The sequence below is a fragment of the Monomorium pharaonis genome, chromosome 3, assembly GCF_013373865.1.
Source record: "Monomorium pharaonis isolate MP-MQ-018 chromosome 3, ASM1337386v2, whole genome shotgun sequence".
NCBI classification, from domain to species: Eukaryota; Metazoa; Arthropoda; class Insecta; order Hymenoptera; family Formicidae; genus Monomorium; species Monomorium pharaonis.
This window is the reverse complement of record NC_050469.1, coordinates 7,964,029-7,989,439: the sequence shown is the minus strand read 5'-3', so window position 1 is coordinate 7,989,439 and position 25,411 is coordinate 7,964,029. Positions and strand designations below refer to the sequence as shown.

At 42.8% G+C, this 25,411-nt stretch overlaps 1 protein-coding gene and 1 long non-coding RNA gene across 2 annotated transcripts in view; one reads left to right on the top strand and one right to left on the bottom strand.

Moving 5' to 3' along the window:
- Nucleotides 1-6: 6 nt before the first annotated feature.
- On the top strand, nt 7-23,229 carry LOC118644838. Its single transcript, XR_004962631.1, has 2 exons — nt 7-12,225; nt 13,472-23,229. It is a non-coding gene; the product is annotated as an uncharacterized LOC118644838 (long non-coding RNA).
- Nucleotides 20,495-25,411, bottom strand: part of LOC105833320 (telomerase-binding protein EST1A) — a 90,719-nt gene continuing 85,802 nt past the window's right edge. The window contains 1 exon segment of the mRNA XM_012674975.3: nt 20,495-25,354. Within this exon segment, the coding sequence (XP_012530429.2) occupies nt 25,218-25,354 (137 nt within the window). The 3' untranslated portion in view covers nt 20,495-25,217.

Genomic DNA, 25,411 nt, shown 5'->3' with positions numbered 1-25,411 from the left:
CGGAACCGAGGTGGTTCGTCGAACGTGCACTCTAATAGATATATCGGGAAACCGGGACGATCAATTGAACGACTCTGTAGAGGATGATCTGAAAGGAGAAACACTGAAGAATTTACGGTGAGCGTAGTACAACCCCCACGAAAATGAACGTGAACTCGCTTAACGTAGGGCAGACCCACAAATCAACTTTGACATAGGTAACCGATATATCCTATGTTGCAAAATTAGATGGGAGATGGTATATATATATATTTGTTCGCCGAGATAACTCAATTGCGTGATCAATGCCGCAACGATATGCCACTGCGTTAGGCGAATTAATATCTGCCCCAGATTACGTTCGATCTAACGGAATATACGCGAGGCTAACGTATATGCTCAAAGTCTACGCAACGAAGGTTTCCGAAACGTGTTACCGCTAATAGGGCATGTTAATTGCACGCGTTGTAATGAGGACAGTCACCCCGAGGAGGTGCACCCTCCGTCCGCAAGATTCTTCCTTTGTGTTCTCTACGGAATTAAATCACCGCAATTAACTCGTATCCCTAAGTAGCGAGCGTGATAACGAGGCAGATAATGGATAATAACGATTTATATGCTATACACATTTGAGACGCGCAACGTACGTATGCACGTATATCGCCGCATCTTGAATATAATAATTAAATTAAAAGAGTCGGAGATAGATGCCAATTAGGACATCAGAATTTCCGCAATTTGTAACAGCAGAACGATAAATCTCTCGCTCGCACAGTCGAAAAGCTCTTGAATATCTTTTTTTCTTTTGCACGGTTAATAAAAATTTCCTGCTTTCATTCCAGTGCCGGTTGATACGTCGATTACCTGATAAAGAGGAACGGGCGGATCGATCGTTTTGCACACCGGCCGAGGTGGCACAAGTCAAGAGAGGTCGATCGCGATAATTCGACGTTGTTTACGGAACAAAGGCGTGGCGAACCACATATCTGCCACATCGATATTTTCGATACAATCTTTTTTACACTCCCGCAGACCCCCCTCCCCTCCCCCCCCCCCTCTCGCCCGCAGACCCGATTATCGGCGTTAATCGGGTTCTCGCGCGATACCATCGATCCGTCGAGCGAGCGACTCGCTGTCGGGTCAACGAACCGAATCGGACGAGAGGTAATTATGTGTTGAGACGTGACGACAGAAATCGACAGAACGAGTGATGGCACGAACGGGTCCCAAAACCCGAGCACGGGTTCATCATCCTCCGACACTTGGAGAAGAGAGAACGTGCGCGAATCTGTCTCGCTCAATTACGCCAGCTCTAACCAAGAAGAGAGAGAGAGATAGAGAGAGAGAGAGAGAGAGAGAGAGGCGAGAGCGCCGAATCGATGAACGGAACGCGATAAAACGCGCCGGCGTTTTCGCGCCGCCAAATAATTTATCCGTCTAATTTCGATCGCGGGCAACGCGTCTCGCGATTCGTCTCGGCTCGGCGCGCGGCTACGGCCTATCGCCCTCCTACATCTGCCCCGGGGAACCCGGGATTTCTCGGCTGGCGTTACCAGTGACATACGAGCTAATTAAAGTGAACCGTTTCTAACTGTATGTAACGCGCGATCGTATGATCGCGTGGCGATCCGAGCTGCGCTTTCATTCGGCCTTAAGATATTTGTCGCTCCCTCGAGAGAAATTGTGTGTGATGGTTCGTTGAATTTGGAACAGGAGTTCGAGGGCGATCGGAATGAACGGATATGTTGATAAATGTGACATTCCCAGTGCTCCACTTTAACATTTTCTCTATAAAATCGATAACGATCGAAGAACGTGTCTTTCGTATAAAATAGATGGAGATATGTATCTGGCAAACAATATTTTTTTTTATCTGTGTAGTAATCTGACGATAAGGCTCTCTAAACATTTTTTAGGATAAATTCATAAATTTATATTATCACAATTATTACGTACAATGATAAAATTGACAAAAAGTAAGAGTATTAAAGAGTATTATGTATATTCTGCATGTAGGAAATTAAAATGGATTTGTCTGCCTAAGCGGATGTTTTGCGATTACATAATCCGAGAGAAACAATCCTTAATTTTTCAGTTTGAATTATTGATATGGCTGCATCAAAGGAGATATCTCGAAACGGTGAGAAATCGAGTTATGCTAAAGAAAACGGAATTGGATTTATTGTATTCGGCCTCGATCCGTCGGCATTCCAGACGAGGTCGATATCGCGATCGGCAAAACGAACGTTGTTATACAACATGCCGTCCTTGAAACGCATAATACGCCTCCGCATCTTACGTCCGTTTTACCTTCGCGAATCGACTTTCTTTATTACGTTGAGAGGCATCACGGCAACGCTATATCGGAAATAAGGGCGAATAATGTCCAAAAAAGCTCAAACATCAATTATTTATAATCAATTCTCTCCTTTGAGACATTGCAAAAATGACAGAGTTAATTATTAACTATATGTAGATTTTTTATTAAAATTTGTCGTTGGTATAATGAATTTATATTAAATTTAACTAAATTCATCTATTTAATATTATTCAAGTTATAAATATCCACTACCTAGTATTGGTTAATTTTTTTCAGTCTGAAATATTTTTTTAATGCAAATTAAAGGCAAAAGACGGAGAACTGTTTGACTTCAAGTTATTTAATCTGATTGTTGTGTGACGTTACATTTAGTTGTATAAATTATTTGTGCAATAATACATTTATAGATTTAAAATGTATTATTGCATTTACGTGTTTTGATCGCACGTGCTATGATCGAGCAATTCATCACCGACGTTATCGAGCGATGAGCGTAACAAGGTGAGCGCTCGAAGATGCTACTCACTTTTTCTTCTTCTTGCTATTTGTTCTTACATATGAAAGCGGAAACTGCTGCCCAGTCTACATTCCTGCTCGCGTACTCGACAATTCGACAAGATACCATATAAATCGAATTGCCGTGAAACCGGCGGGACAACGACAATTCGCTACAGACGAAGCTGATTGACTATTGAATAACGGGATTCAATTGTACCTACCAAAAATAGAGACCCAAAATATCGCCTCTTCCTTTACAACAGTTAAAACGCATCGCAACTTTGAGAATGATTTCCACAACGAGTTTGAAAATTGATCCTTTTCAGCAAAAATATCGGAAAAAAAAATAGAAAAAAGTTTTGATTCAAAATAAAAAAAATGTAATAGAGTGATATAATTTCTTATTTATTTTTAAATAGAATAATGCCAATTTTAAGAATTTTATTTTAGGCTCAGACATAATTACCAACAGATTTACTGTTAAAATAAAAAAGGGAAATTTAAATTTTTGTAAGGAATTAAAATTAAATAAATCAACTCCAATTTTGGAGTCAAAGAATTCATTCTTGAAGAAATATCCTAAACATTATAGTAATTTACATTTTCATTTAAATTACAAAATTAAAACACAAATATTTAAATGCTAAATTAAAACTGCCAAAAATATGAAAATGATTGTGATCGATGATACATGCACATATTAATATCGCAGTAAGGAGAGATACGAAGAGAGTAGTTTATTTATAATCCAAAAGGCTAAACGCGACAGGGACGATATTCAGCGAGTCATTTATCTTAAAAAAAAAAAAAAAAAAAATGCATACCGATCAATAGCCACTAGTACATCAAGTTGATCGTCGAATAAAACACCAGGAAATATTACGACGTCCAACTATGCGCGTAAGTATCTCGAGAGAAAATACGACACAGTAGCACCTCGTTATCGTTGTCGTTCAAAATCGCGTTAATGCCAAAGTCATCATTATTAAGTCGATCGAGGGGCAGCGAATGACCCGCCCAACAGTCAATTATATTTGACGCGGTCGTTCCGGCTGTGTGGCGACACAATGCAGCACATCGCCAATTTTTTCCTTGCGGTCGAATCTCTCTCCCGCTGCGCTCTCGCGTCTCCGACATTTATCGTCGAGCTCGCGCGCTCGATCCGTTCGGGTTTTTCGTTCGGGTTTCCTGCCGGCACAAGGCCGCTTAATGGTACAACGAGACGTTGAGAAAAGCCGTGCCAGACCGAGACCGTAACAACGCGACAACGACGGACGTATTGTATTCCGCACGCGGTAGCCAGCGTCGGGGGAATACCGTCACCATTAAAAGTCCAGTTTTATCGCGAGCGAGACTCTCCCGAGTCGGATGAGAGCGGAGAGCTGCGTTCCAGCAGACGAGACGTTTCAGCTTACGCTCGATGCGACGTAAAATCCGTGAATGCGCGCGAGTACGCCTGCTGGTCGTTCCGCCCTCTCGTTCGTGCTCGTTCGCGATTCCCGCCGTACGATCGCGAAACATTTTTACACGGGACACTTTTATGACCGGGGCCGATCGCTCGGATGGAATCGAATGTCCACCGTCCAGCGGACATACTCGCGCACGATCGCATCAAGACCCTTCATCACGAGCCCTCTTTCTCTTTTTCTCTCCCCACCTTCTTCCGGAGAAGGATACGCTGGCATTCTCCCTTCGAGGAGATGAAGGACGAAGCAGCGAATAAGGCAAGGGTATTAAATGCGCTATCACGGAAATTGAATTGGATCCATCTCGGTTATTTAACTTTTCGCCGAGTATATGGAAAAAAGCAGCACTTTATGAAATCTTTCTACTCCCTTTTATTTCCTTATTTGTTCATAAAATATTAAAATTTTTTTCTTTGTTCCCTAATGTATGTTTCTTTCTTCTTAATAATATGAATCGTTAATAAGGTATTTAAATTTCCCTGCTTTTATTAGTTATTGAACTTCTTCCTTATATTTGTTAAGAACTCTTATTTTACACTTAATTAAATTAATATCGATAGCCTCTTAATTAACTTTCTGGACTCGCTAGCTTTTCTATCTCTTCACGATATTAATATCTGCTCAATTATTCTAATGAGACTTCCTTATTCCGGAATAATCAATAGATTTATTCTCTTCGTTTCTCCCTCCCCTCCCCGTTGATGCGTCTACACTTTGGCAATTAAAAGATTCCTTTCTAGCGATCCAAAAAGACATGTGCGAGAAGGACGAGGAAGAGGGAAAGAGAGAGAGAGAGAGAGAGAGAGAGAGAGAGAGAGAGAGAGAGAGAGAGAGAGAGAGAAAGAGAAAGAGAAAAGGAGAGAGGAGAGGGGGAGAAATATGGAGACGGGAGAAAGGAGCGTGCTGCGCTCGTACCCCGACATTATGACGGGGAATATAGCGCGAGTGTGATGTATGGTGCAATTGGTCGTTCGACATAGGATGCAGGCGGAGGTAGGATGACGGAGGGAGGATACGTCCCTCCTCGATCCACCAAATAATTGATGCATGTTCGAGCCTCCGCAGGGTTCAACGGATAATGATGGGGGTCCGGGGCTCTGCCTGGACTCCCCGGGCTCCGCAGTTGCATCCTGCAAATCCTCCCCCCCCCCTCTCCCTTCGTCCTCGCCCTCCCCTTCCCTCACCACAACTGCAGACATAGACTTCCTTCATCCTTCGGCAGAGTCTGAGGGGGGACCTTCTACGCTACCATGCTAAATTGGAATCCCCCCTTGAAACGGACCGGCGTGATAGGTACCGTCACGGTTTGTACGTCAAATATTCTCCATATTGTAATCTAAATCTTCACTTTATTACGAGGCAATTCAACTCGTTAGAGAAACATATGTGAATTATACGCGACGTTTATTGTAACAGTGACACATGATATGACACACATTTTGAAACATTTTTGCAACAAACTGCTCGACAAAATAGAAAACTAATAGTTTCAATTGCACGTTGCAATTTTTTCTTAGATACAAATATATTTAAGTTAATTATAATTCGTGTATTTCGTATCATAAGAATTAACACACACTTGTAATATAAGCCAGTATGCAAAATTGTGAGTAAATAACAATAAATAACATTCTTCTCGCCATTTTACTTGTACGACGTCGTTACGTCGGCCTGCGTTTCTTCGGCGAATTGTCACCGATAAGCGGAAATGCACGACCGATATATTTGCAATATATTATCGTCAAGAGGAGACAAAATCCGCGCGATCTAAAAATAGCGGTCTCGCAGCAAGACGGACGTTATGTGCGCGGACGCCTGCCGATATGTATTAGCATTCCGCCGGCAATCGCGCGAGGTATTTCGATAATTCGACGAAGACGTGTCGCCGATCGTGATCGGCGAACGAATTCGCGAAACGGGGTGAGCAGTATAGAGCACCGATGCGTTTCACGCGTCGCATGCGGGCGAGCGTGCTCGTACGTGCACGCGTGTGTGTCCGTGTATGTGCGTGTCACTTGAGAGACAGAGAGAGAGAGAGAGATTCCTCCGTTTCTACGCTCGCATAATAACCCCCTCTCGGTATGTTTAATCAAGGAAGAAGAGACGAATATATCCGTGTAAACGCCATCGGAATATCTCACCTTTCGACATTCGACGTAAGATCGACGTAACAACAGAAATACGGAAATTTCAATTATGCTCGTGCCCAAAAATTCCACTTTTAGAGTCGCCTGATTTATATACTCGTCGTCGCGGTGAACTAATAGTATCGATTATTAAATAGAACGAACCTGAACGAGGTAAAAAAAGACTTTCGTGCTTTTTTTTTTATTTATCGTTATCTACAAAAGCAAAGAGGGAGGGGCGAAGAGGTAACGTCTTCACATATAAAACGTCTCTAACTCATTCTCCGTTACGACCGTATACCGCGATTCGCGTATCTGCCGCGATAATTAATCGAATAATGGTATGGAAATATTGCAGCGGAGATTTTTCCCAGCGGCCCCGGGGGTCGGCGACCTCCTGGCTCGTCGAGGACCCCAAACGTAACGTAAGTACGTATACGCACTTACACGCGTCCGCAGAGACGTTCACACGTGCGACGACGTAGAGTGTCGGTATCACCGCGCGAGAATGTCGAATGGAATTACGTCAAGAGGAGATATCCTACTCTGTGGGTTGGCGCGGGTTTACCGTTTTGCCTTCGGAGCTGAGCATCTCTTCTTCTTCTTCTTCTTCTTCTTCTTCTTCTTCTTCTTCTTTTCTCTTCGCCTTCGCGCGGCGCGACGGCTCAAAGGTTACAAACGCACTGACCCATGCGTGTCACCGTTATTCCCATTGATTTTTCCTCTCGAAAATCCCCAGAGCGTGCGATCGGGTGGGTTTTCAGTTCTCTCTCTCTCTCTCTCTCTTTCAGTCCCGGCACGTAGGAATCGAATCGACGAGCTCGAGACGCTCGCTCCCGCGAAGAGGAAGATACGCGTCATTACCTTATGTAGTACATGGGAAGCGACGGAGAGCCGGAGAGCGAGGTTTTCCAGCAGCCCGAGCTACTGTATTTGCATGATTGACGGACTCTCGGAAGAGGAAAGGGAGAAGGAGTATGTGATAACCCTCAATCGCGAATGAAGGTACGGACGGCGGCCCTCCGTCCTATTTGTCCCGATGCGCGTACTTATTAACGTTGTTGCGGCCTTAATCACGGCTGCTGCCAGTTTAATCTCCAGTGTAATTCTGGATTTCCCTTCTGGCTCCGCTCGATTGATTAACCGCACGGAAATCCCTTCTAATCTATCTTTCGTTCGTCTTAAAGGGAAGTATATAGAGTGATGGATATTGTGCGATATCGTAGATCGCCCGAAGCCGGGCAACTTCTCCGTGGGACGGTGCATCAAGACAATCAGAGCCGATATAATTATATTCAAATCTCGTCGGTGTGCGACACACACACCGCGCCAGCTGTTATTGCCTGTGTGCTCGATGTTGCAGAAGATTCGAATTAAGATGTACACAAGTATACTTTTCAAATCGTTAGTCCAATAAATAACGCGTTCAATTTGCTCGAGCTCTCTCGCGATCGCGAGGATATCATACGCCGACAGCGAATAGCGCGTTTACACGCTTTAAAATTTATCGGTAAAATAATTCAGCTTCCCTCGTAATCGCGGCACTCAGCCTGACGGTAGAGTAAATCGTGGGAGCCCGAAGAGATTCCCCGGCGGCTCCTCCTCGAAGAAGGATCGAGGAGGAGGCCGTGCAAACACAGAGAGAGGCGGTCCCTCTCGCCGGGTCGCCGAGACGACTCACCCTCGATATTATCGGGACGCAAACCCTCCCTGGCAACCCTCCTCGCACACAGAGAGAGAGAGAGAGAGAGAGAGAGAGAGAGAGAGAGAGAGAGGAGAGAGAGAGAGAGAAAGAGAGAGTCGAGACGTTCTATCCCCTCGTGGCGGCGGATTGCGACGTTAGAATCGATCTGCGACACTGGGTTGTCACTGCACGCGCGAACGCGCCTCTCGAGCGCATCGACCGTATGCGTCGCGCCGAGGAGAAGCGCCCCTGGGCTAAGCTCCATCTTGCCTTACGCCCGTCAAATTGAATCTTGATGCACTCGGTTGACCGCGGCTGCTGTTACCTCTAATCCAATTCCTACGGGAATCTCGCCGTACGCACCTAGTACCTGTACGTAACTCGAGGAGATCGAAAATTTCCCAGGCAACGGGTTTTGATATCTTCCGATGTCGGCGCAAATAGTACTTGCAATTCTGCACTGAGAAAAATATTTAATCGAATAATCCAATGTTATAGTGACAAACGGATATATCTAATGAAAGTTGTATATCCGACGGGAAATCAAATCGGACATATCCATCTTTCGTAATTATGATCGGATAATATATTTTTTTTTAATGTGACGTACCAACGAGAGAGAAGAAAATTCGTGATGTCTTACGAGACGCCCTCGTTTTATTAAATTCCTAGTAGCATAGTGCAGTACATTGGATAATATTGGGTATATATTGATTAAACATTGGTTATATTGGGAATACACTGGCCAATATTTTTCTAATTAGTGCCAATATTGGTCACAAAAAATAGATTCCAAATTAAGATGTAATTAATGTCCAATATAAAAAATAAAATGACTATTGTTATCTAACATTGTTAAACCAATATTGGTGTCTAGACAAATTGACTAAATAGAGTAAACCGCCCACTTTGAACTAACAGGAGACATAGACTAACAATTGAAGATACTGTGCATTAAAAAATAAAGATTAAATTAAAATTTACGTCATTTCCCAAAATTGCGCTAATGTTTTGTGCTAAAGATATCGCGAAGAAAAAAGTATTCGACTCCACAGCCGTGCATAGTTGGCCGTTGTATTTTCGCGTCTCAAGATTGAAAAGAATCGTCCGACGATCTTGCCGTTCGGAGTTCGCGAAGTGGCGTGACTTAATGTATCGATCGCTGCAGTTGCACGCGGAAATATCCCGTCGGAATATATTTCAACGGATACGAGAGTGCGGTGTGTGGTGCCCGCGTGTTGTTAGGTTGCAACGACCCGGGCATCTTAAGCGCGCAAGTTTGTCTCGAACGTCTTCCGGGCCTTCTTCTCAAGGCTGTCGCTCGCACCACGGATCTCGGTGCGGATACCGTTAACCGGTGAGTTTTACCGGCCCCGAAGACACGTAACCGTCTAATAACATTAATAACAAGAAATGCCTCGTAGGTGGCCGCGGACCGAGGGAGATTTTCATAGATTGGTTCGATCAGGGAAGAGTATCGTGCGCCGTCGAAGTGTCATTACGCGTAAGTACGGCATGCATCATATGATTACGGCCGTGATGTCAGGCAGTAAGGAAACGATACTCTCAAGCGACTTCAATTAAATTACCCGTCGATACGGGCAACGGCGAATATATTCAATATTCGCGCGGAGATTGCAAGTTATTATCTCGACACGTACTTTACAGTGGGAGGAATTACCTTTGTCGGGAAAGTCGGCAACGACCGAGTCGCGTCCCGCGATGTTTCGACGGGTGGATAAGAGAGCGCAATCTCTCCCCCTCCCCTCCTCTCTCTCTCTCTCTCTCTCTTTCTTTCCCTCCACCTGTGCCGTAATTTTATCTCTCGCATCCATTTTTCGAGGACATCAAACATTCAGATAGGGAACAAGGTAAATAGAATATAACGGAATCCCGGATATTGCCTTATCATTACGACACGGGAGAAAAGTTGTCGAAATTATAAACTCGACAGTTTTATAGATGTAAATTTACGAAGCAGTATATAAATTGTTTTTTATGCAAGAGAGAGAGAGAGAGAGAGAGAGAGAGCTTTAAATCTTTATTATCCTAATTTCGTTTCGCGTAGAGCCTCGTCGGACTCGGGAATGTGAATACGATATGAACGCCAATGGCGCATTCGGGCAATCTAAACGAGCGCAGACACCACTACGAGCGTTGTCATGCGGGGACCGTTGGGTCCGTACCTTCACGCGCGATCGACCGACAGATACATCCCTCCTGTTACCCGTGCCCGCTTCCTCGGACTCGCGCTCGCGCGCGCATGCACGCACGCACGCACGCACGCACGCACGCACGCAAGCACGCAAGCACGCGTGCACGCGTGTACGGAACGCATGCAAGCCTCGTGAGAACGGCGTTCTCCCGATTCTATTGGCGCCACGCCGCGCCGTTTCTCAATGCGATGGAAGAAGAAGAAGAAATGCGGAGCGCGACAAATTTCTGCACCTCTCGACAGCTCTTATTCCGAAATAATTGCCAAATAACAATTTATACTAACGACAAATATTAATTTGCATTATAGATATAAAATTTAATTTTTAATTAAAAATAATAACGGTAATATATATAAGTGGTAATTATCAGTTTCATTTTTTGGGGGTATTTGTACATTATATGTAAAACATATAATTTAAATTATTTTTGTCGAATTGAGACCATTGTTACTTTGTGAAAGAACAATTAAATTCTATCAAAGATAAGTTCTCCTAACTTCATCTTCATGTAATGTACTGTATGTATGTACATGTGTATAACGATAAAGCATACTTATTTTCTAATATGTGCACAATAAAAGATGCTTGTCTTCTCGCTATAAATATTAAACGCTGGATATATAGGAAGAGGCTCAAATATCATACTCCTCTCTTCTTAATATCGTCCCTTGTAGTATAATACTTATTTCGCCATCTGACTGTACATTCTATATGCTCAGCCTCCATAAAAAGCAGACGGCATTCGAATCCTCTTTCCGCATACATCAGTTTCGCGATTGTGCAAATATTGATACGTCGCTATTGATCCAAGTACTAAACGGCACGTATCAGATCCGATACGCATATCTGTCGTGCACGCGCTTACACATATACTGCGTACGCACGTTACGCACGGGATAGGATACCTCGTGCGCATCGCGACGATACGAGGCGGTAAGACATTGCACAATTCCATCACGCGTGTGAACGCGAATTGGCCACCTGGCCAATATAAATAAATAATGACTATTAGTATGCGGGATGTGCGAGGTCGTTTACGTGATCGATTGCCCGGCGCGAGTATCGTTACACGTATGTAATCGGTCCGTAATCGCGTCCGCCAGGGATCCCCGGAGTACAGATACATACTCACTTGATTTGTCGCGGGGCCATGAAGGGAGAGGGAAAGAAATTTGAATCCTTTATTTTCTCCTGCACGGCTATTCGGCTTTCGTATAAAAATCCGCTCAAATTATCCTCAGTAGGAAATATAATAGTCTCACCTACGCGGACCTCTCGGTCGGCTTCGTTCGTAGTCGGCTTCGCGCCTACAAAAATAATTTGCAAAATACGTAAAACGAAGAGTCTGGTTTGTGAGATAAGAACCGTCTAAGTCTAAAATAAAAGATTTGCTACGGGGTCGGCGACCTTTGTATTGAACGTGTTAATTATATGCGCGCGCTTCTCGTTTAAAAGATACTCATTCCAGCCACGGTCAACCTCCAGCTCGGTCGAACGAATTTCACTTGAGTGTACGTTCTTAAACGTCAATCAAAATTTAATTAGTTAACGTTGGTTCGATTTAAATCAATTTCATATCGCAGGAAATGGCGCAAAGTATAATAAAGGATGCCATCTCGTAACGCGGTACTAGAACAATTTTCGCAGTCAATTAATTGCAACGTAATGAGCACGCGCAATGAGGTATCGCGGGTATACGCGAACGTCGTGTGTTCACATTGCATGGTTAAAATCAAAGTGACAATATTATCCGGCTTACGTCAGTGGCTTACGGAGCGGCTCTCTCGTATCTCGCCAGAATCCGGATGCGATCGATGACGCGCGCTCCGCGATGCTCCGCAGTTGGTGCAGCGACGGCGATTAACGACACTCGTATAAAGTGACGGTTGTGCCTCTGCGCGATGCGCCGGCAGTTTACGAGCGTGACTCACGCCAGGTAACATCGATAAAACCGAGTTAAATTATGTAAAGGTTCACACGCGCGCGTTCCGACACGTCGGGCCGAGTGGCTGCGAGAGCCGCTGCGCGAGCGACTGTGCCCCGGGAGCTATCGCTTTTAATGAGATGCACGAAGAGCGCAAAGATCTCACCGTCTATTTTCGCTCTTAAATTAAACCGGACGGCTCGATCGGCATTTTAATGACTACTGCGTTGTTTTTTTCCCAAACCCGGCAACGAACCACGGAATTAATAATAATCTTTGATTTCCAATCGATATTTCTGATAGACGTATCCGCGTAAAAACTTTTAAAGACATATATTTAAAATGTTGAAAGAAAGAGGAGAGTCATACAGCATTTTTTACTTAATTACTTCTGTTCCAACATCTCTTGTGCCATTGATGCGGGGTGCAAAAAAAAAAAAAAAAAAAAGAAAAAACAATAAAATTTAAACAGCGTCAACTTACCGCACGGTCTTCGTCCCCTCCGCGTTCCATCTTCGGCAATTTACTTCTGGATCCAACGTGGCGCAGCGAGGGATTCCCCGGCCTTTCGCGATGATAGGCTTGATTCACTGGAGCATTGTCTCCGGACGATACGCATACAATGGCTCAAAGCGATCTGAATCTAATCTATGACTTATGGCCGCTATGCTCGCCTTTTGAATGAACAATGTGCCGCGGCGCACGCATTTTTCCCCTTTCGGTTTTCTTCTTTTATTTTACGATTGCCTCGCTCGATTACGTCCAACCACCTCTATAAAAATCGTGCATGATCTCTTTTCATTGGCCGACAGTGTAATCGATAAAAAAAAAACCACGGTTTTTCGCACTTGCTCCCCTTTCCGATAAAAGTATTACAGATGGAATATTTTAAAATATATGTCGCATTCAACTGTATATTTCCTCTATGTATTATTTATTACATTACCTATTTATTTTGTCTTTACTTATTACATTATTATTAAAACAATAAAATTGAAAAATAAAATCAATTATATTGAAAATAATAAAAATGTTCATTATTATTTTATCTTGCCTTAACTTTCGATAATAAAATAAATAAATGTTCAATCGGACATAAGCTGCTAATAAACTGCTGATTATCTAATGAAATAATTAAATATTAAAAAAATAAAATACAATATTTCGATATATACAGAGAAACTTATTTCTTTGTAGAAAAACTGTTAAACTTGCATTTGTGGCTTTTTATTTATCTTTCTTATACGGTGCGTTATAGCGGAGATTCCAGTCGTTCAGTCGCTTTGACGAAAAGGAAACGAAGAAGCAACCTGCTAATGCAATACAGCATATTGCGCGGCGGCGGCTGCTTCAGTGCAGCAGGTAACGACAAAGTCGCCTAACGTAAAGCGCTTGGGCAAAGGGAAGAAGTCAACGGCCAGGACGATGTGCATTTAGCGGTCGGAAAGAGCATTACCTAACACACGGCGCGAGATTGGATCTGCTTGCGCGGACGAGGACGAGGAAAAACGAGTGGACGACTTCCTACATAGATAAAGATCACCGCGGACGAGTATCCTCTTTAACCGACGAGGTCGAGCCGGTCCTAGGCATTGTGCGATTCCTTGAATTAATCGGGGCATTTGTCGATGTACCTCATACCTCTTCCTCGAGCGCAATTCAATAAAATTTCTCGATGGTACGAAGCGAACATCAAAAGGATTAAAAAAAGTCTATAGAAGTCCTTTTACTTTTACTTTTTTTATTCCTTTCTATATCGACCTTACTCTTCACGTGTGTTAAGAGAGGGAAAAAAGTAGAATCGGAGATAACAGAATTGCTGATTCTGTCTGAAAATGAGTGGTCATCCACGATTTGTAGTATTTGTACAGTCCACAGCTGTACTACTGTATTTTGCATGTTAAGTTGAATATTAAAATTTCAAATCAGATAACTGACACTTGGGTATTCATTCGCACACTCAACCGTGACAATCGTAAAGCCTTGTGTCCGCGATTCTAGAAATCGCTTTCGGATCTCACGGACCAGACAAAGAAAAAAATAATTGACCGATCGTATTTTAACAATACGGACAATTGACTAATGTAATTGGTCTCTCCTCGTCCGAGATCTCGGAGCAATTTTCCCAGGATCCCGCGTTATACGCAAGGCTTACCTGTTATCGAGCGCATGTCAATTCCAGAACGCTATTGCTACGTCGTCATCGTGCCACGCGAAAGGGCCCACAATGAGCGAGCTGTCGCGTCATGTAAGGGAGGCATCGGGGTTGCCGGGACGGCGAAGAGGAGCCCCCCCCCCAAAAAAAAAAGAAAGAGGAAGAGGAAATGTGCGCGGAGAGTGCAACAAACTGCGAAATATAATAGGTCTGAGTTACGGCCGCGGCTGTGTGGTCCTGCTTTGACCCCCGGTCGCGCGAGGTAGTTAGGCTTTAAGGCTCGACACGCGGTGCATGACGTACGCAACACGACCGCCGCCGTGAAGAGAGCGATGGTAGGTGGTGGTATAATAATGCGGCTTTCGCGAGCGCAAGGAGCTACGCGTTTGTTCGCCCGACGATGTTAACGCCAGATCGGCTCGCGCTTTTATTACCGTAAGATACCCTTATCCGTGCCTCGTGCGCTATCGCGATGATGCTGGATCGCTGATCAACCTGCTGCTGCTGCTGCAACGTTTACGAGGGAACTCCTTGCACGCCCAGAGAACAATCTCTCATCGTTTAAATTAAGTTATTTAACGCCACACCGGAACAAAGTGTTTACCCTGTGCTTATAGTCTGGATGATAGTAAACGGATGAATGCATAGACTACTCTCTAAATTTCCTAGAGTGAAACATTACTCTAAAAGAGTGAAAATGCGTTCTATAAGAATTAGAGTGACAAATCACTCGAACTTAGATATGTTCAATTTTCACTCTTTTAGAGTAATTTCACTCTAGGACATTTAGAGAGTAGCATGTAAAATATGTCGAGCTCTTTGCAATCTTATCTGATTAATAATAAAAATCAGATTGATAATTACAGAAATAGCGAATATTTGCTGTAAAGATTACTTTCACGGATAGAATACTATACTTTCTTTTTACAAAAAAAAAAAAAAAAAAAAACGAAACGTAAAAAACAAATCTTGAAATGTAATATTATTAAAATAATAAATTTCTTTTTTATCACCAATAAAACTCTCTATCTCTTCTCTATTCTTATTTATAATTTCGTTTTTCATTAAATTTCACGGAAAGTTTGTACGAATGTTAAGAAAAAATCGACTGTTCCCACCATGTAACATTATTCAAAGGACTTTTGGTCGCCCGATAGAAACTTGTAAGGGCAGGAGCGCGGTTACCGCATTCGTCGCGTCGCGCCTGCCGCATTTCGTAACCCAGACGAGCCAGAAGCGCTCCGGCGTATGCAGAAAACGTATTCACGAGTGACCTGTGCGTGAAAGGCGAGGAACATCGCCTCGACTCGTTTCTCGATGCCTACCTGCATCCGCAAACATTGCATAAGAGTTCGGAAATGGAATTTATGAAGGCTCGAAGGGAGAATGACGATCGCGCGACTGGACACGTAACGGATGAAATCATTTTTACGAAAATTACGTCATGCCAACAGGAACCTCAAATGTCACTGTTGCGTCACTTCTCAATTAATCACGCGCATATTTCTTTAAATTATGTTATAGATTAAGAAATTTTTATTACGTTACTTTTTCAAGATCCCTTTTTCCACTCAAGCTCTCTACATAAAATATATTTACTGAATCTGCAATAGATCATAAAAACTTAAGAAAATAAAATTATTTGAAATTTAAAAAATGTATACAATATACACGTGACATGACGTTTCAAATGTAGAATATGGGGGAATTTTTTTAAAATAAAATTATGATAAAAATACACGAACAATATCGACAAACCGTATGAGCACATTCGTGTATCTTAAATCGAAAGCAATGTCAAATTAAGAATGAAAAAAAAAAAGAGTATAGAATAATAAAAATAAAACCTCGGCATTCTCGAAAGGAGCAAACTCACAAAGATCCCGAGACTGCGTTCGCCGAAATTGTCGACGTTCGATTATCCCCGGCCCGGCGCGATAAAAGAAGTTACGTCCAGGTCGAAGTGGCCGCGCGGGGAAGCCCACCCGGCGCGATCGAGAGTCATCCAGTCGCCGCGGCATTCTGGCTCATGGCCAGCTAACTTCGCCACCAGAACACACGAGTGATCGGGGGGCCCCCGTGTACGTACGTACATACGTACGTAGATACACCCACACGCGGGCGAGTGAGAGAGCGTGGTGTGTGCCTGCCTGCCTACCACACGTGCAACGACCCCGTGAACTTGAACTTGCGCCGGGTCTCGCTCGGCTCGTCGCGCGGCTCAGCTCGAATCGGCTTCGCCGAAACGTCGTTGAGCCAGCACGCCCGAGAAGAAAAGGGAACCCGCCTGCCCCTCGGGATCACCGATCCGAGCGACGGAAAAGGGAGAAAGGGAACTTCTCTCGCGGAGCGTCAAGTGGATGTACGCGAGGGAGAGGTCCGTGCGTTCGTTCGCGGAAGGGGACAAGTCGGGAACGCAAGGATGATGTTAATCGCTACCAGGAAACAGCGGGGTTCGCATCATCATCGCGCCGCCGGACCGATCTGCTGGGCTCTTCCTCCCGGCTTCTAAACTTCGAGAACGAAAAGGCGCGCGAGCCAACTAGATTTCAGATGCGCCGAGCGAGCGTGCGTGCACGCGGGCGAATCTTTATGCCGCCATATGGCAGCGGCAGAGCGGCCTCTTCTTCTCTCTCTCTCTCTCTCTCTCTGTCCCTCTCTATGTTCTCCCGGCGGTTTTATACTCCCGTCAGACAAGTGCAGGCTGTTGTGAATGCGATTACGTGCTTCTCGCATAAACGCGATGCCGTCGTGGCCGCTGCTGCTGCTGCTGCAGCAACGACCGACCGGTAGCCACCGCCGTCGCTCGTTCGAATCGCTCGTCAAATTGTCTCGAAGAATCGGAGCGAAGAATAAACCGTTTCGTCGACGAAAGAATCGATAAAGGTCTATTTCTACCAATGTAGATTAATTTTCATCTCGGATTAACTAACTCTTTACCTCTTTCTAATTTTTGGAACTAGAATGAGATAACGAGTAAATTAAACCGAGATTAAAGTTAATCTAAGTTGATAGAAACGGGCCATAATGATACTCGGTAATGATCCTCCGAGCAGACCGCAACGCAGCAGTTCGTTCGCACGAAGGAATGAAGGAAGAGCTAATCATGATGTGGGACACGAGCCAAATTCACTTAGAGAGAGAAAGAGAGAGAGAGAGAGAGAGAGAGATCTGATTTATTTACTCAACTTCCCAATCTAATCGTACATTAGATTCGAGAATTCCCGATTTTCAAGTTTACACGGAGAAAAAACAAATTAACAAAACATGTTTCGCTCAACATAATTTTGTTGGACTGATTAGAACTTTTAGTTATTATGATGAAATAGCAATGGTTGAAGTTTGATTATTGCTGATTATTAATATCTAAGTGTCTAGCTAGTTTAACTACAGAGAATGATTAAAAGAACGTATGATTGGTAAAAATTAACAAAATTTCTGATTATTATAATTACAATTACTATTAGATTGCAATAGTGTAGTTGCTTTCATCAGAATGCAATCACATTCATTTGGTTACCCCTTACGTCAGAATATGTAAAACCAAACTTGCCTCTATCAGAAACGCGTTACCAAATTTGTTTGGTTAACTTAATAAAAAGTTTGAATCGTTCGCTAGATTTTCACCGGACGGTCCAAATTTCTAATTCAATCAAATCTTTTCTCCGTATAAAAATGCAAACGAACAATGAAACTCTTCATTCAATCTCTGCTATTATAAGATATTCAATTTTTTAAAGATTGAACAAAACGAACAGGATTAATCCCATCTCTCGCAAAAAAAAAACTATCCGTAAAAGGACCGACTTCGAATTTATCGCAAAATCTGCGCAACGGCAGGGATACACTCTGGTACACGATATATTCGCGCATATCGCTTCTCAGCAGAAGAGATCTTCGGGGCGTATCGACGATCGACAATACCAAGCGGCATCGCAAGCTCATCCTTGGTGCAGAGGCCCGGGAGGACGAGGTAACTCGGTATGCGGGTCACCCCGTTCGCCAGTGCGCGTATCGCGAGATGCATTGTCCAATCAGATGGTATGTTAACGTTATCTCGCGGCCGCTACCGCATAACTCTCGTGTTGGCCCTGCTTCACGTGCTCTTTCTCTTTCTCTCTTGGATTCGCTCGCGCGCGCTTTTATTAACACACGCAGTTTATTGAAATATCTATTGGAAATTCGAAATGTCTCTGCCTGTAACTATTATAAATATCTATGACTTCCGTGAAATTTTAATCTATGGATATCAAAAAAGTTAGAAAGAATGCTTAAAACATTTGGTAATGATTATACACATTGTAACAAAGAAACAGAGCTCGTAGATAAAACATAAATCAGTCTTATATATCGCGAGCAGAGGATAAAAGAACAATCGTAAGATAAAACTCGCACAATGCAAAATGCTAAATGTTCATCGGCATATGGGTCTCTCGATATGTCGTTAAGTCTACGTCTACGTTGCGTACGCTTTCGTGGCACGGCATCGACGGGTATACAACATGAGTACTTGTACCCTTAGTCAGGCGACAGACGATCGCCTTTCTCAGAATTAGATAAGTCTCTTTATTGGTGATCAGATCGCTGCAGCAACGGCAGCAGCAGCAGCAGCAGCAGCAGCAGGAGCAGCGACGACGGCAGCAAGTTCAAGGCTGACTGGGTAAAAATAGCCAGATCTTGCCGGACTCTCTCGCTGAACGCGCTGCTTCTCCCGCTGCTTCTGTTGACCGTGCTCAACCGGAAACGTCCTGTCCAAGACACTGATTGCCAAGACATTCCGAAGCTCATCCCACCTCAAACTCTCGAACCAAGGCTCGCACCTGACTTTAAAGGCGATCAAGCAAATACTTCATTCAAAAATTAAAGTATGTAAAACGCACTTTTAACACTAATTTTTTAAACACTAGTACCAAACGGTCATTTCTTACAGTTTCTATTTTTAAGCTTAACAACTTATATGCAAGAAGTATAGCTTTAATATTCAATGTGCAAAATATACAGCTGAATGACCAAGTTAACGACATTTTTTTCTCTTTAATGTGTTTTCAATAGGTAATCAATACCCACCTTCAATCTTTCTAGATCTTTCTGTCTAGTACTTCTAGTGTTAAGAGATCGCCGTTTGCCACTTATTCTCTTAATTCTTCAAATTTCCTACGCTTATAATTCGTTTAATCTTTCGATCAATAATTTCCATGTCGTATTTTTTATCAAGCCTTTTATCTACGAAGTTCATCAAACCATTGTGTCAATAAACAGAAAAAAGATGTAATAAAATTCCTTCTTCAAGATAACGTTTTTTTTTTTTTAATGTGAATACCCTGAATCTTCTTGAGATTGCAAAGTGGATAAATTCAACTACGATAAAAACGTGTCTGTGAGTCCAATAATTGAGGAAAAAAAATAATCCACTAACAAAACCGGATATTAGGCGACGTAAGGCACGACTCGCGATGACGACATAATGGATATTATAATTTGTCGATCGTGAAAAGAAACGAATACATTACCGCCCGCTGAGGTGCCATAACGGTGCTTGTTGTCGCTCGTCGCTTTCTCACATGAAAAATGTACCTACCTGTAAAAAAAAATGTACCATATCACACATCTCGTGTAGAAAAAAAATAGTACCCGAGATGATTCAAGCGACCTTAGCCGTGCACTTAAAAAAAAATGCCGTGCCGCGCGCGGACCTTCGACGATGAAGATATAACGAGGTCGAGCGTGTCAACGACTCTATCATACGACGAGAGGTCTCCTCCGCGTACCTCGTAAGTCTAAATCTGGCGAACTAGGTAAAGAGCACACAGGACAGGTCTAATCTAGAAAAACTCGACGTGTCGGACCCCGATTTCGCGAATTTGTAATGGCTTGACAAAAATTATACATATTATATGATACCTCTAGTCAAATAAAATAAATCCTTTATTGGGAATTTATTCCATACGACAGGAGGTAACGTATAATTAATATGTCAGCTGTATATGATAATATTAACTAATTTGCTAAAAACAGATGGTAAACGGGATATGTAGAGAGATAAAATAAATTTGAGAATTTCGTTCTAATAAAGTAGAGATTATTATATACTAAATACCATGTAATTATAATATAATAAAGTACATAATGTAATAACGCTAGTCTCAACTTTTTATTGAATATTCAAAATGGTAACACTATTAGTAGCGACATTTCTCATAATATGTAATAAACGATTAGCCTAAAATTTCAGCTTTCGTAGCGTCATCCTCGCAGTTTTGTCATTGTCATTATCATCATCATCACCGTCTCGTCGTCAACGACATCATATCGCATTGTCAGTAAAATCTCTTCTCAGAAAACAAGTGCAAATACATCGCGTTCTTTTGCTTCGTCACATAATAATACACGTGTACATAGATTAGAGATATTGCGAGAAACTAGCATAAAATCGGTGACGGGGTGGGTGTATTTATATATGTATAATTATATATAAATGTGTTTAATTATATATAATTATATATACCTATATACAATATGGATATAGGTACACTTATGGTGCGAGAGTTATCTCGGAAGCGGAGAGCGTTGAAAGCGCGGGATTTTGCTAGTCCACATCCGAGATAAATCAATTCTAAAAATTACGACGTCTATCTTACGTCAAACGTCTACCTATATTTCTCAGGCGTTTCACTCAATCTCTCTCTCTCTCTCTCTCTCTCTCTCTCTCTCTTTCTTTCTTTCTTTCTTTCTTTCTATTAAGCACGGGTTAACGTGAACTCAATCGTGAGTAAGCCGATCGGAGCAGCTGGTAACTACTCGCGGGATCGACGTATGCAATTTCAAAGTTGAAAGACCGGAGTGAGTGAAGTGAAGTTATATTACATCGAAACAATGAAAATGGATTATGATACTCGGGGACGGATAGTCTTATCAAGATGGCTTATTCATGGATAGAGTGTCTATTGCACCACTATGACTATTGCAGAAGAGAACTATTGCGATGATATTGTAAATATACTGTGTGATATGCCCGGAGTACAATTGCAAGCTATACCCTGATTGTTATCCCGTACTAAGCTAAGTAATTGAATTATCGCTGAACACTTGCCTCGAGGACCGACAATCAATCATACGCAAATTGCGTTTTCAGTAAAATAATAATTAAAAAAAATTTTATTATTAAATATCTTTTTCACTCTTTCATTATTTTCAGCAATAATAATTAATGCCACTAATATTAATTTTTATTATTATGTAAAACATACGTAAAAAAAAACGAAATTGAAGTTTATTCAATATAAAAACTTATAAACTAAAAACAACAGATTTGCTAAAGAACTTAAAAGTTTAGCTTAGCTGAACATACAGATCTAAGAATAATTTTTTTGTTGGATTATCTATAAGCTAATTATGTGGAATTCAAACTGGTTGTTAGAATAACAAAATTTTTAGCGGTATTATAATTATGTTTAAGCATCTTACATGATTATTTTGATGGTCTAAAAAAATTATACTTAATGCAATTATACTTACTCGGAGCACTTCAAGATACCGTTCTCACATTTTGATCTTAGTCGTGTTAAAAATATGTCTCTCGTATGATTGTCGATTTAAGGAAATAAGTGTTCCGCGATAATTCCCATAATGTATTCGCGACTGTAAGATACACTCGCGCGATCGATTTCACTCGCCCATTCCTTCTACATCTCAAACGTCTGCTATTAATAATAATCGATCGCTTGTGACGACCGAGCGCGCGCATTAAAAAGGCTACGAAAGGCTATACTTAGAAATTAGTGAAACACAATGACAGTGTACATCGTCGGTGCTTCGAGTGGGCTTCGTCAAACTCTATCAATACGTACTTTCTCTCGCCGTGAAGGTTCGAATAAAAAATTGAGCTAAAAACGGCGACGTGGAGGGGGAGGGGTGGGGAGTAAGAAGGGCGACAGGGGGGGAAAAGAATAAGACGTCAAGGCAAACATCGGACACGTCGAAGGACAAGAGATATGAACAACTTCGCGAGGCGCGAACTCGCATTTCTCTCTCTTTTCCTCCGTTTTCTCTTTCTCTATCCTCTCAATGGTGCCGATCTTGGATCTTGTGAAGTATCGTTGACGAATGCTACTTCACCGTCTTCTTACGACGACATTAAGAAGTACGTATACTTAAATAAGACCTCAACGCGTTTCGCAAAAAGCAAGTTTCCAAGATCCTACTCGCGAAATATTCGTGCGATCTCGCAGAAATACAATTAAATTCGTAAGTAATGATAGAATTCTTGACACGAACATTTCTTTTTTTTTTTTCCAGTAGAAAGAAGATACTTTCCCACGACAGGTCGACAGAGATATTTTAATATACTTCTTACGCGCCCTTAAAATACCGCTGAACAGACACCCTTATACTCGACGGGACTTTCTTCTGCCCGAACGACGTGGCCTGTCAAGCGGAACATCACGGTGTAACGAAAGGATTCTGCCCGGGCGGTGCAGTGGGTGGGCACTTCTTCTACTTACCGATTCGATTTAATTCGCAGGAATTCGCAGAAATTCCGAGGAGACTTCGGACAGCATCGAGACTTATCGTAGATACGGTCTTTAGTTCGTCGAAGCGTTTTTTTCCCTTTCCGCTGACTGTCTTCCTCCGTTAATCTAATTGTCATTCTCTCCCTCTTTTTTTTTCTCTCGAGCTCCCTTCCCCCCTCTCTTTCTCTCTCGCACGCATACATACACTCTTTAATACACTAAGGAGCATTAAGTAACTATCTTATCTCTGTCAAAAAATAGGACATTGTGTACGCATCATCGGTCCCGCAGTTCCTTGCTGGTCGCGCGCATGTCTCGACCACTTTCGAAAAAGTCAACTTCTCCCAAAAAGCTAAATTCGTATACGTATCTCTGGTAAAATCGAGTAATAGTTAAAAAAAAAACGCAAAGAATTCGCCAACGTCGGCGCGCAAGTCGCGTTCGCGCTTTCGAGAATACGTCGTGAGAATGAAGCGGCCTCGGTATCTCTGTTCTATTCGAGAGAGATTATTTTGCGAATCTCCTCCTTCGCGCATTCACAATCGGCAATATTGAAGTTGCGCCTCGGTAACGACTAAGTCGGGCAAAATGACATCGACGTCAATCGAAAATCTCGTCAACGTGATTCCACGATGTTCCACGGAATGTTTTTGTAACAGCGATCGTACCAAGTTATTCTCCGCGTATCAAGTAAAAGCTATATGTGAACTTTGATATTGTATAAGTAACACCATACGATTGCATAATCGCACCTGATAAAATAAAATTTTGTTTGATTTTTCTTACGTTGTAATGTCTTAAGCTAAACGATATAGATGTCAGTACTCAATTACTCACAAGAGAAGAGAATATGCACTGGCGTACGTTCGCTTGAAGACGATCGAAAAAAGAATCTCAAAAATCATCGAGGATTAACGCGCAAAATATATTCTCTGCGGGAAAACACTCAAAATCTTGTTTGAAGTTATAATATCAACAATCAATATCTTGTTGAAGTATTGATATGTATAATAAAAATCAAATATAATTTTCGCGCATGTATTTAGTCGTTATGTAGATTAATTTTCAAAAATGAGCAATTTTCGATCGTACCTAACGTTTCCCGAGGGCACTCGCCAATCAGCAACGACCGGATCACACGATCAACGATCACGTTCGATTGTCATTTCGATCTCGTCGACATCCCCGACGACGCGTAGTCGTTCGTTGGAAACGAATCGTCGTTATTAATAATTCGCATTACGGCAGCTTAAAAGGTAATGGTGTTAATGACTTCAGCGTTACGAAAACGTGAAGAGAATCACCTCGTGGAAAATGTCACGGTGGGGACTCATAAGAGAACGATAAGAAGACACGTTTCGCTAGCGAGCGCGTCGTCGCCATCTCAGACCACACATACGATTATAAAAATTTTAGTAACACCTTATACGAACGGAATAAAATTAATATTGGTAAAAAACAACATTATACAAAATGATCGTTCACAGTCGCAATAGGCAGCCGTTACTGATACAAAAAAAAAAACCGATCTACAAACAGTGACAGCACTTGAAGATAGTTCAAGAGCTCTACATTTTTTACCGTTCCTCTTCGCTTTTTCTTTGTCCCTTTGTCTCTTGATTTTACTTCGGTGTACGTAGTATGTGTGTGTGTATGGGGGGGGGAGGGAGGGGGGTACGCCACGACTGTGAACGTCCTGGATTCAACGTGTCTTTCGGACCGCCCCGTTACACGGTCCCCGTGTGAAAAGGCTCTCTTCGGGATTTTTATCTCTGTACGTTCGAGATACACGGAACAGTTAGGGATTACAAGGTAGGTAGAGTGTCACGCTCATTCTCGTGGAGCCTTCGAATAGCTCGCGTTTCCGACAAGCGAGACGGCAAGTGACAGGCTCCGGGCTCGTTTCTTTCCCCGTCACTCCGTACCGTACTTCATTCGCAATTTTACGCGACTGCGCGCGCCTTGCTTTTTCTTCCGCAGAACTTGCTCCTGGTCGCCGCGCTTCGCGGTTTCTCCGTATAATTGGACTTTTAAAGAATTTAGAAAAAAAAAATAAAAGAAGAGCACCATCGGGAGACAAATCTGAATACCCAACCCGCGGACAGCGGACTTCGGCGATCGTGTGGCGCACATCAGTCGACGGTCGATCAACGGCTACGGGAAAGATCCGCGACGAAGATCCGTCGGTGTTCTCGATGAGAGCAACCTTGCTCTTCTTCGCGTTGCGTTCTTCGGAGGAGTCTTACTTTTGACGTTTGATCGGGCTCGCGCGATCAGGAACACGGGAGATTTCTCGTCAAGTGAAAATCGGAGCTTCGTCGCGATCACGTCATTCCGTCTCAGCCGAGTCCAGCCCATTCCATGAAATCGGGAACTTCCCTCACCGGCACGTCCCTGGCGAGAGCCTTCACCCTGAGGTTCCGGTCCTCCGTGAGCAGAACCACCTCCCGTCTCAAACGCCTCGGCTGACCCTCCTCTGTCGGAGCAAAAGCCGGGGATTTCCCAATTTTTTTCTTTTTTTTATATATTAAGC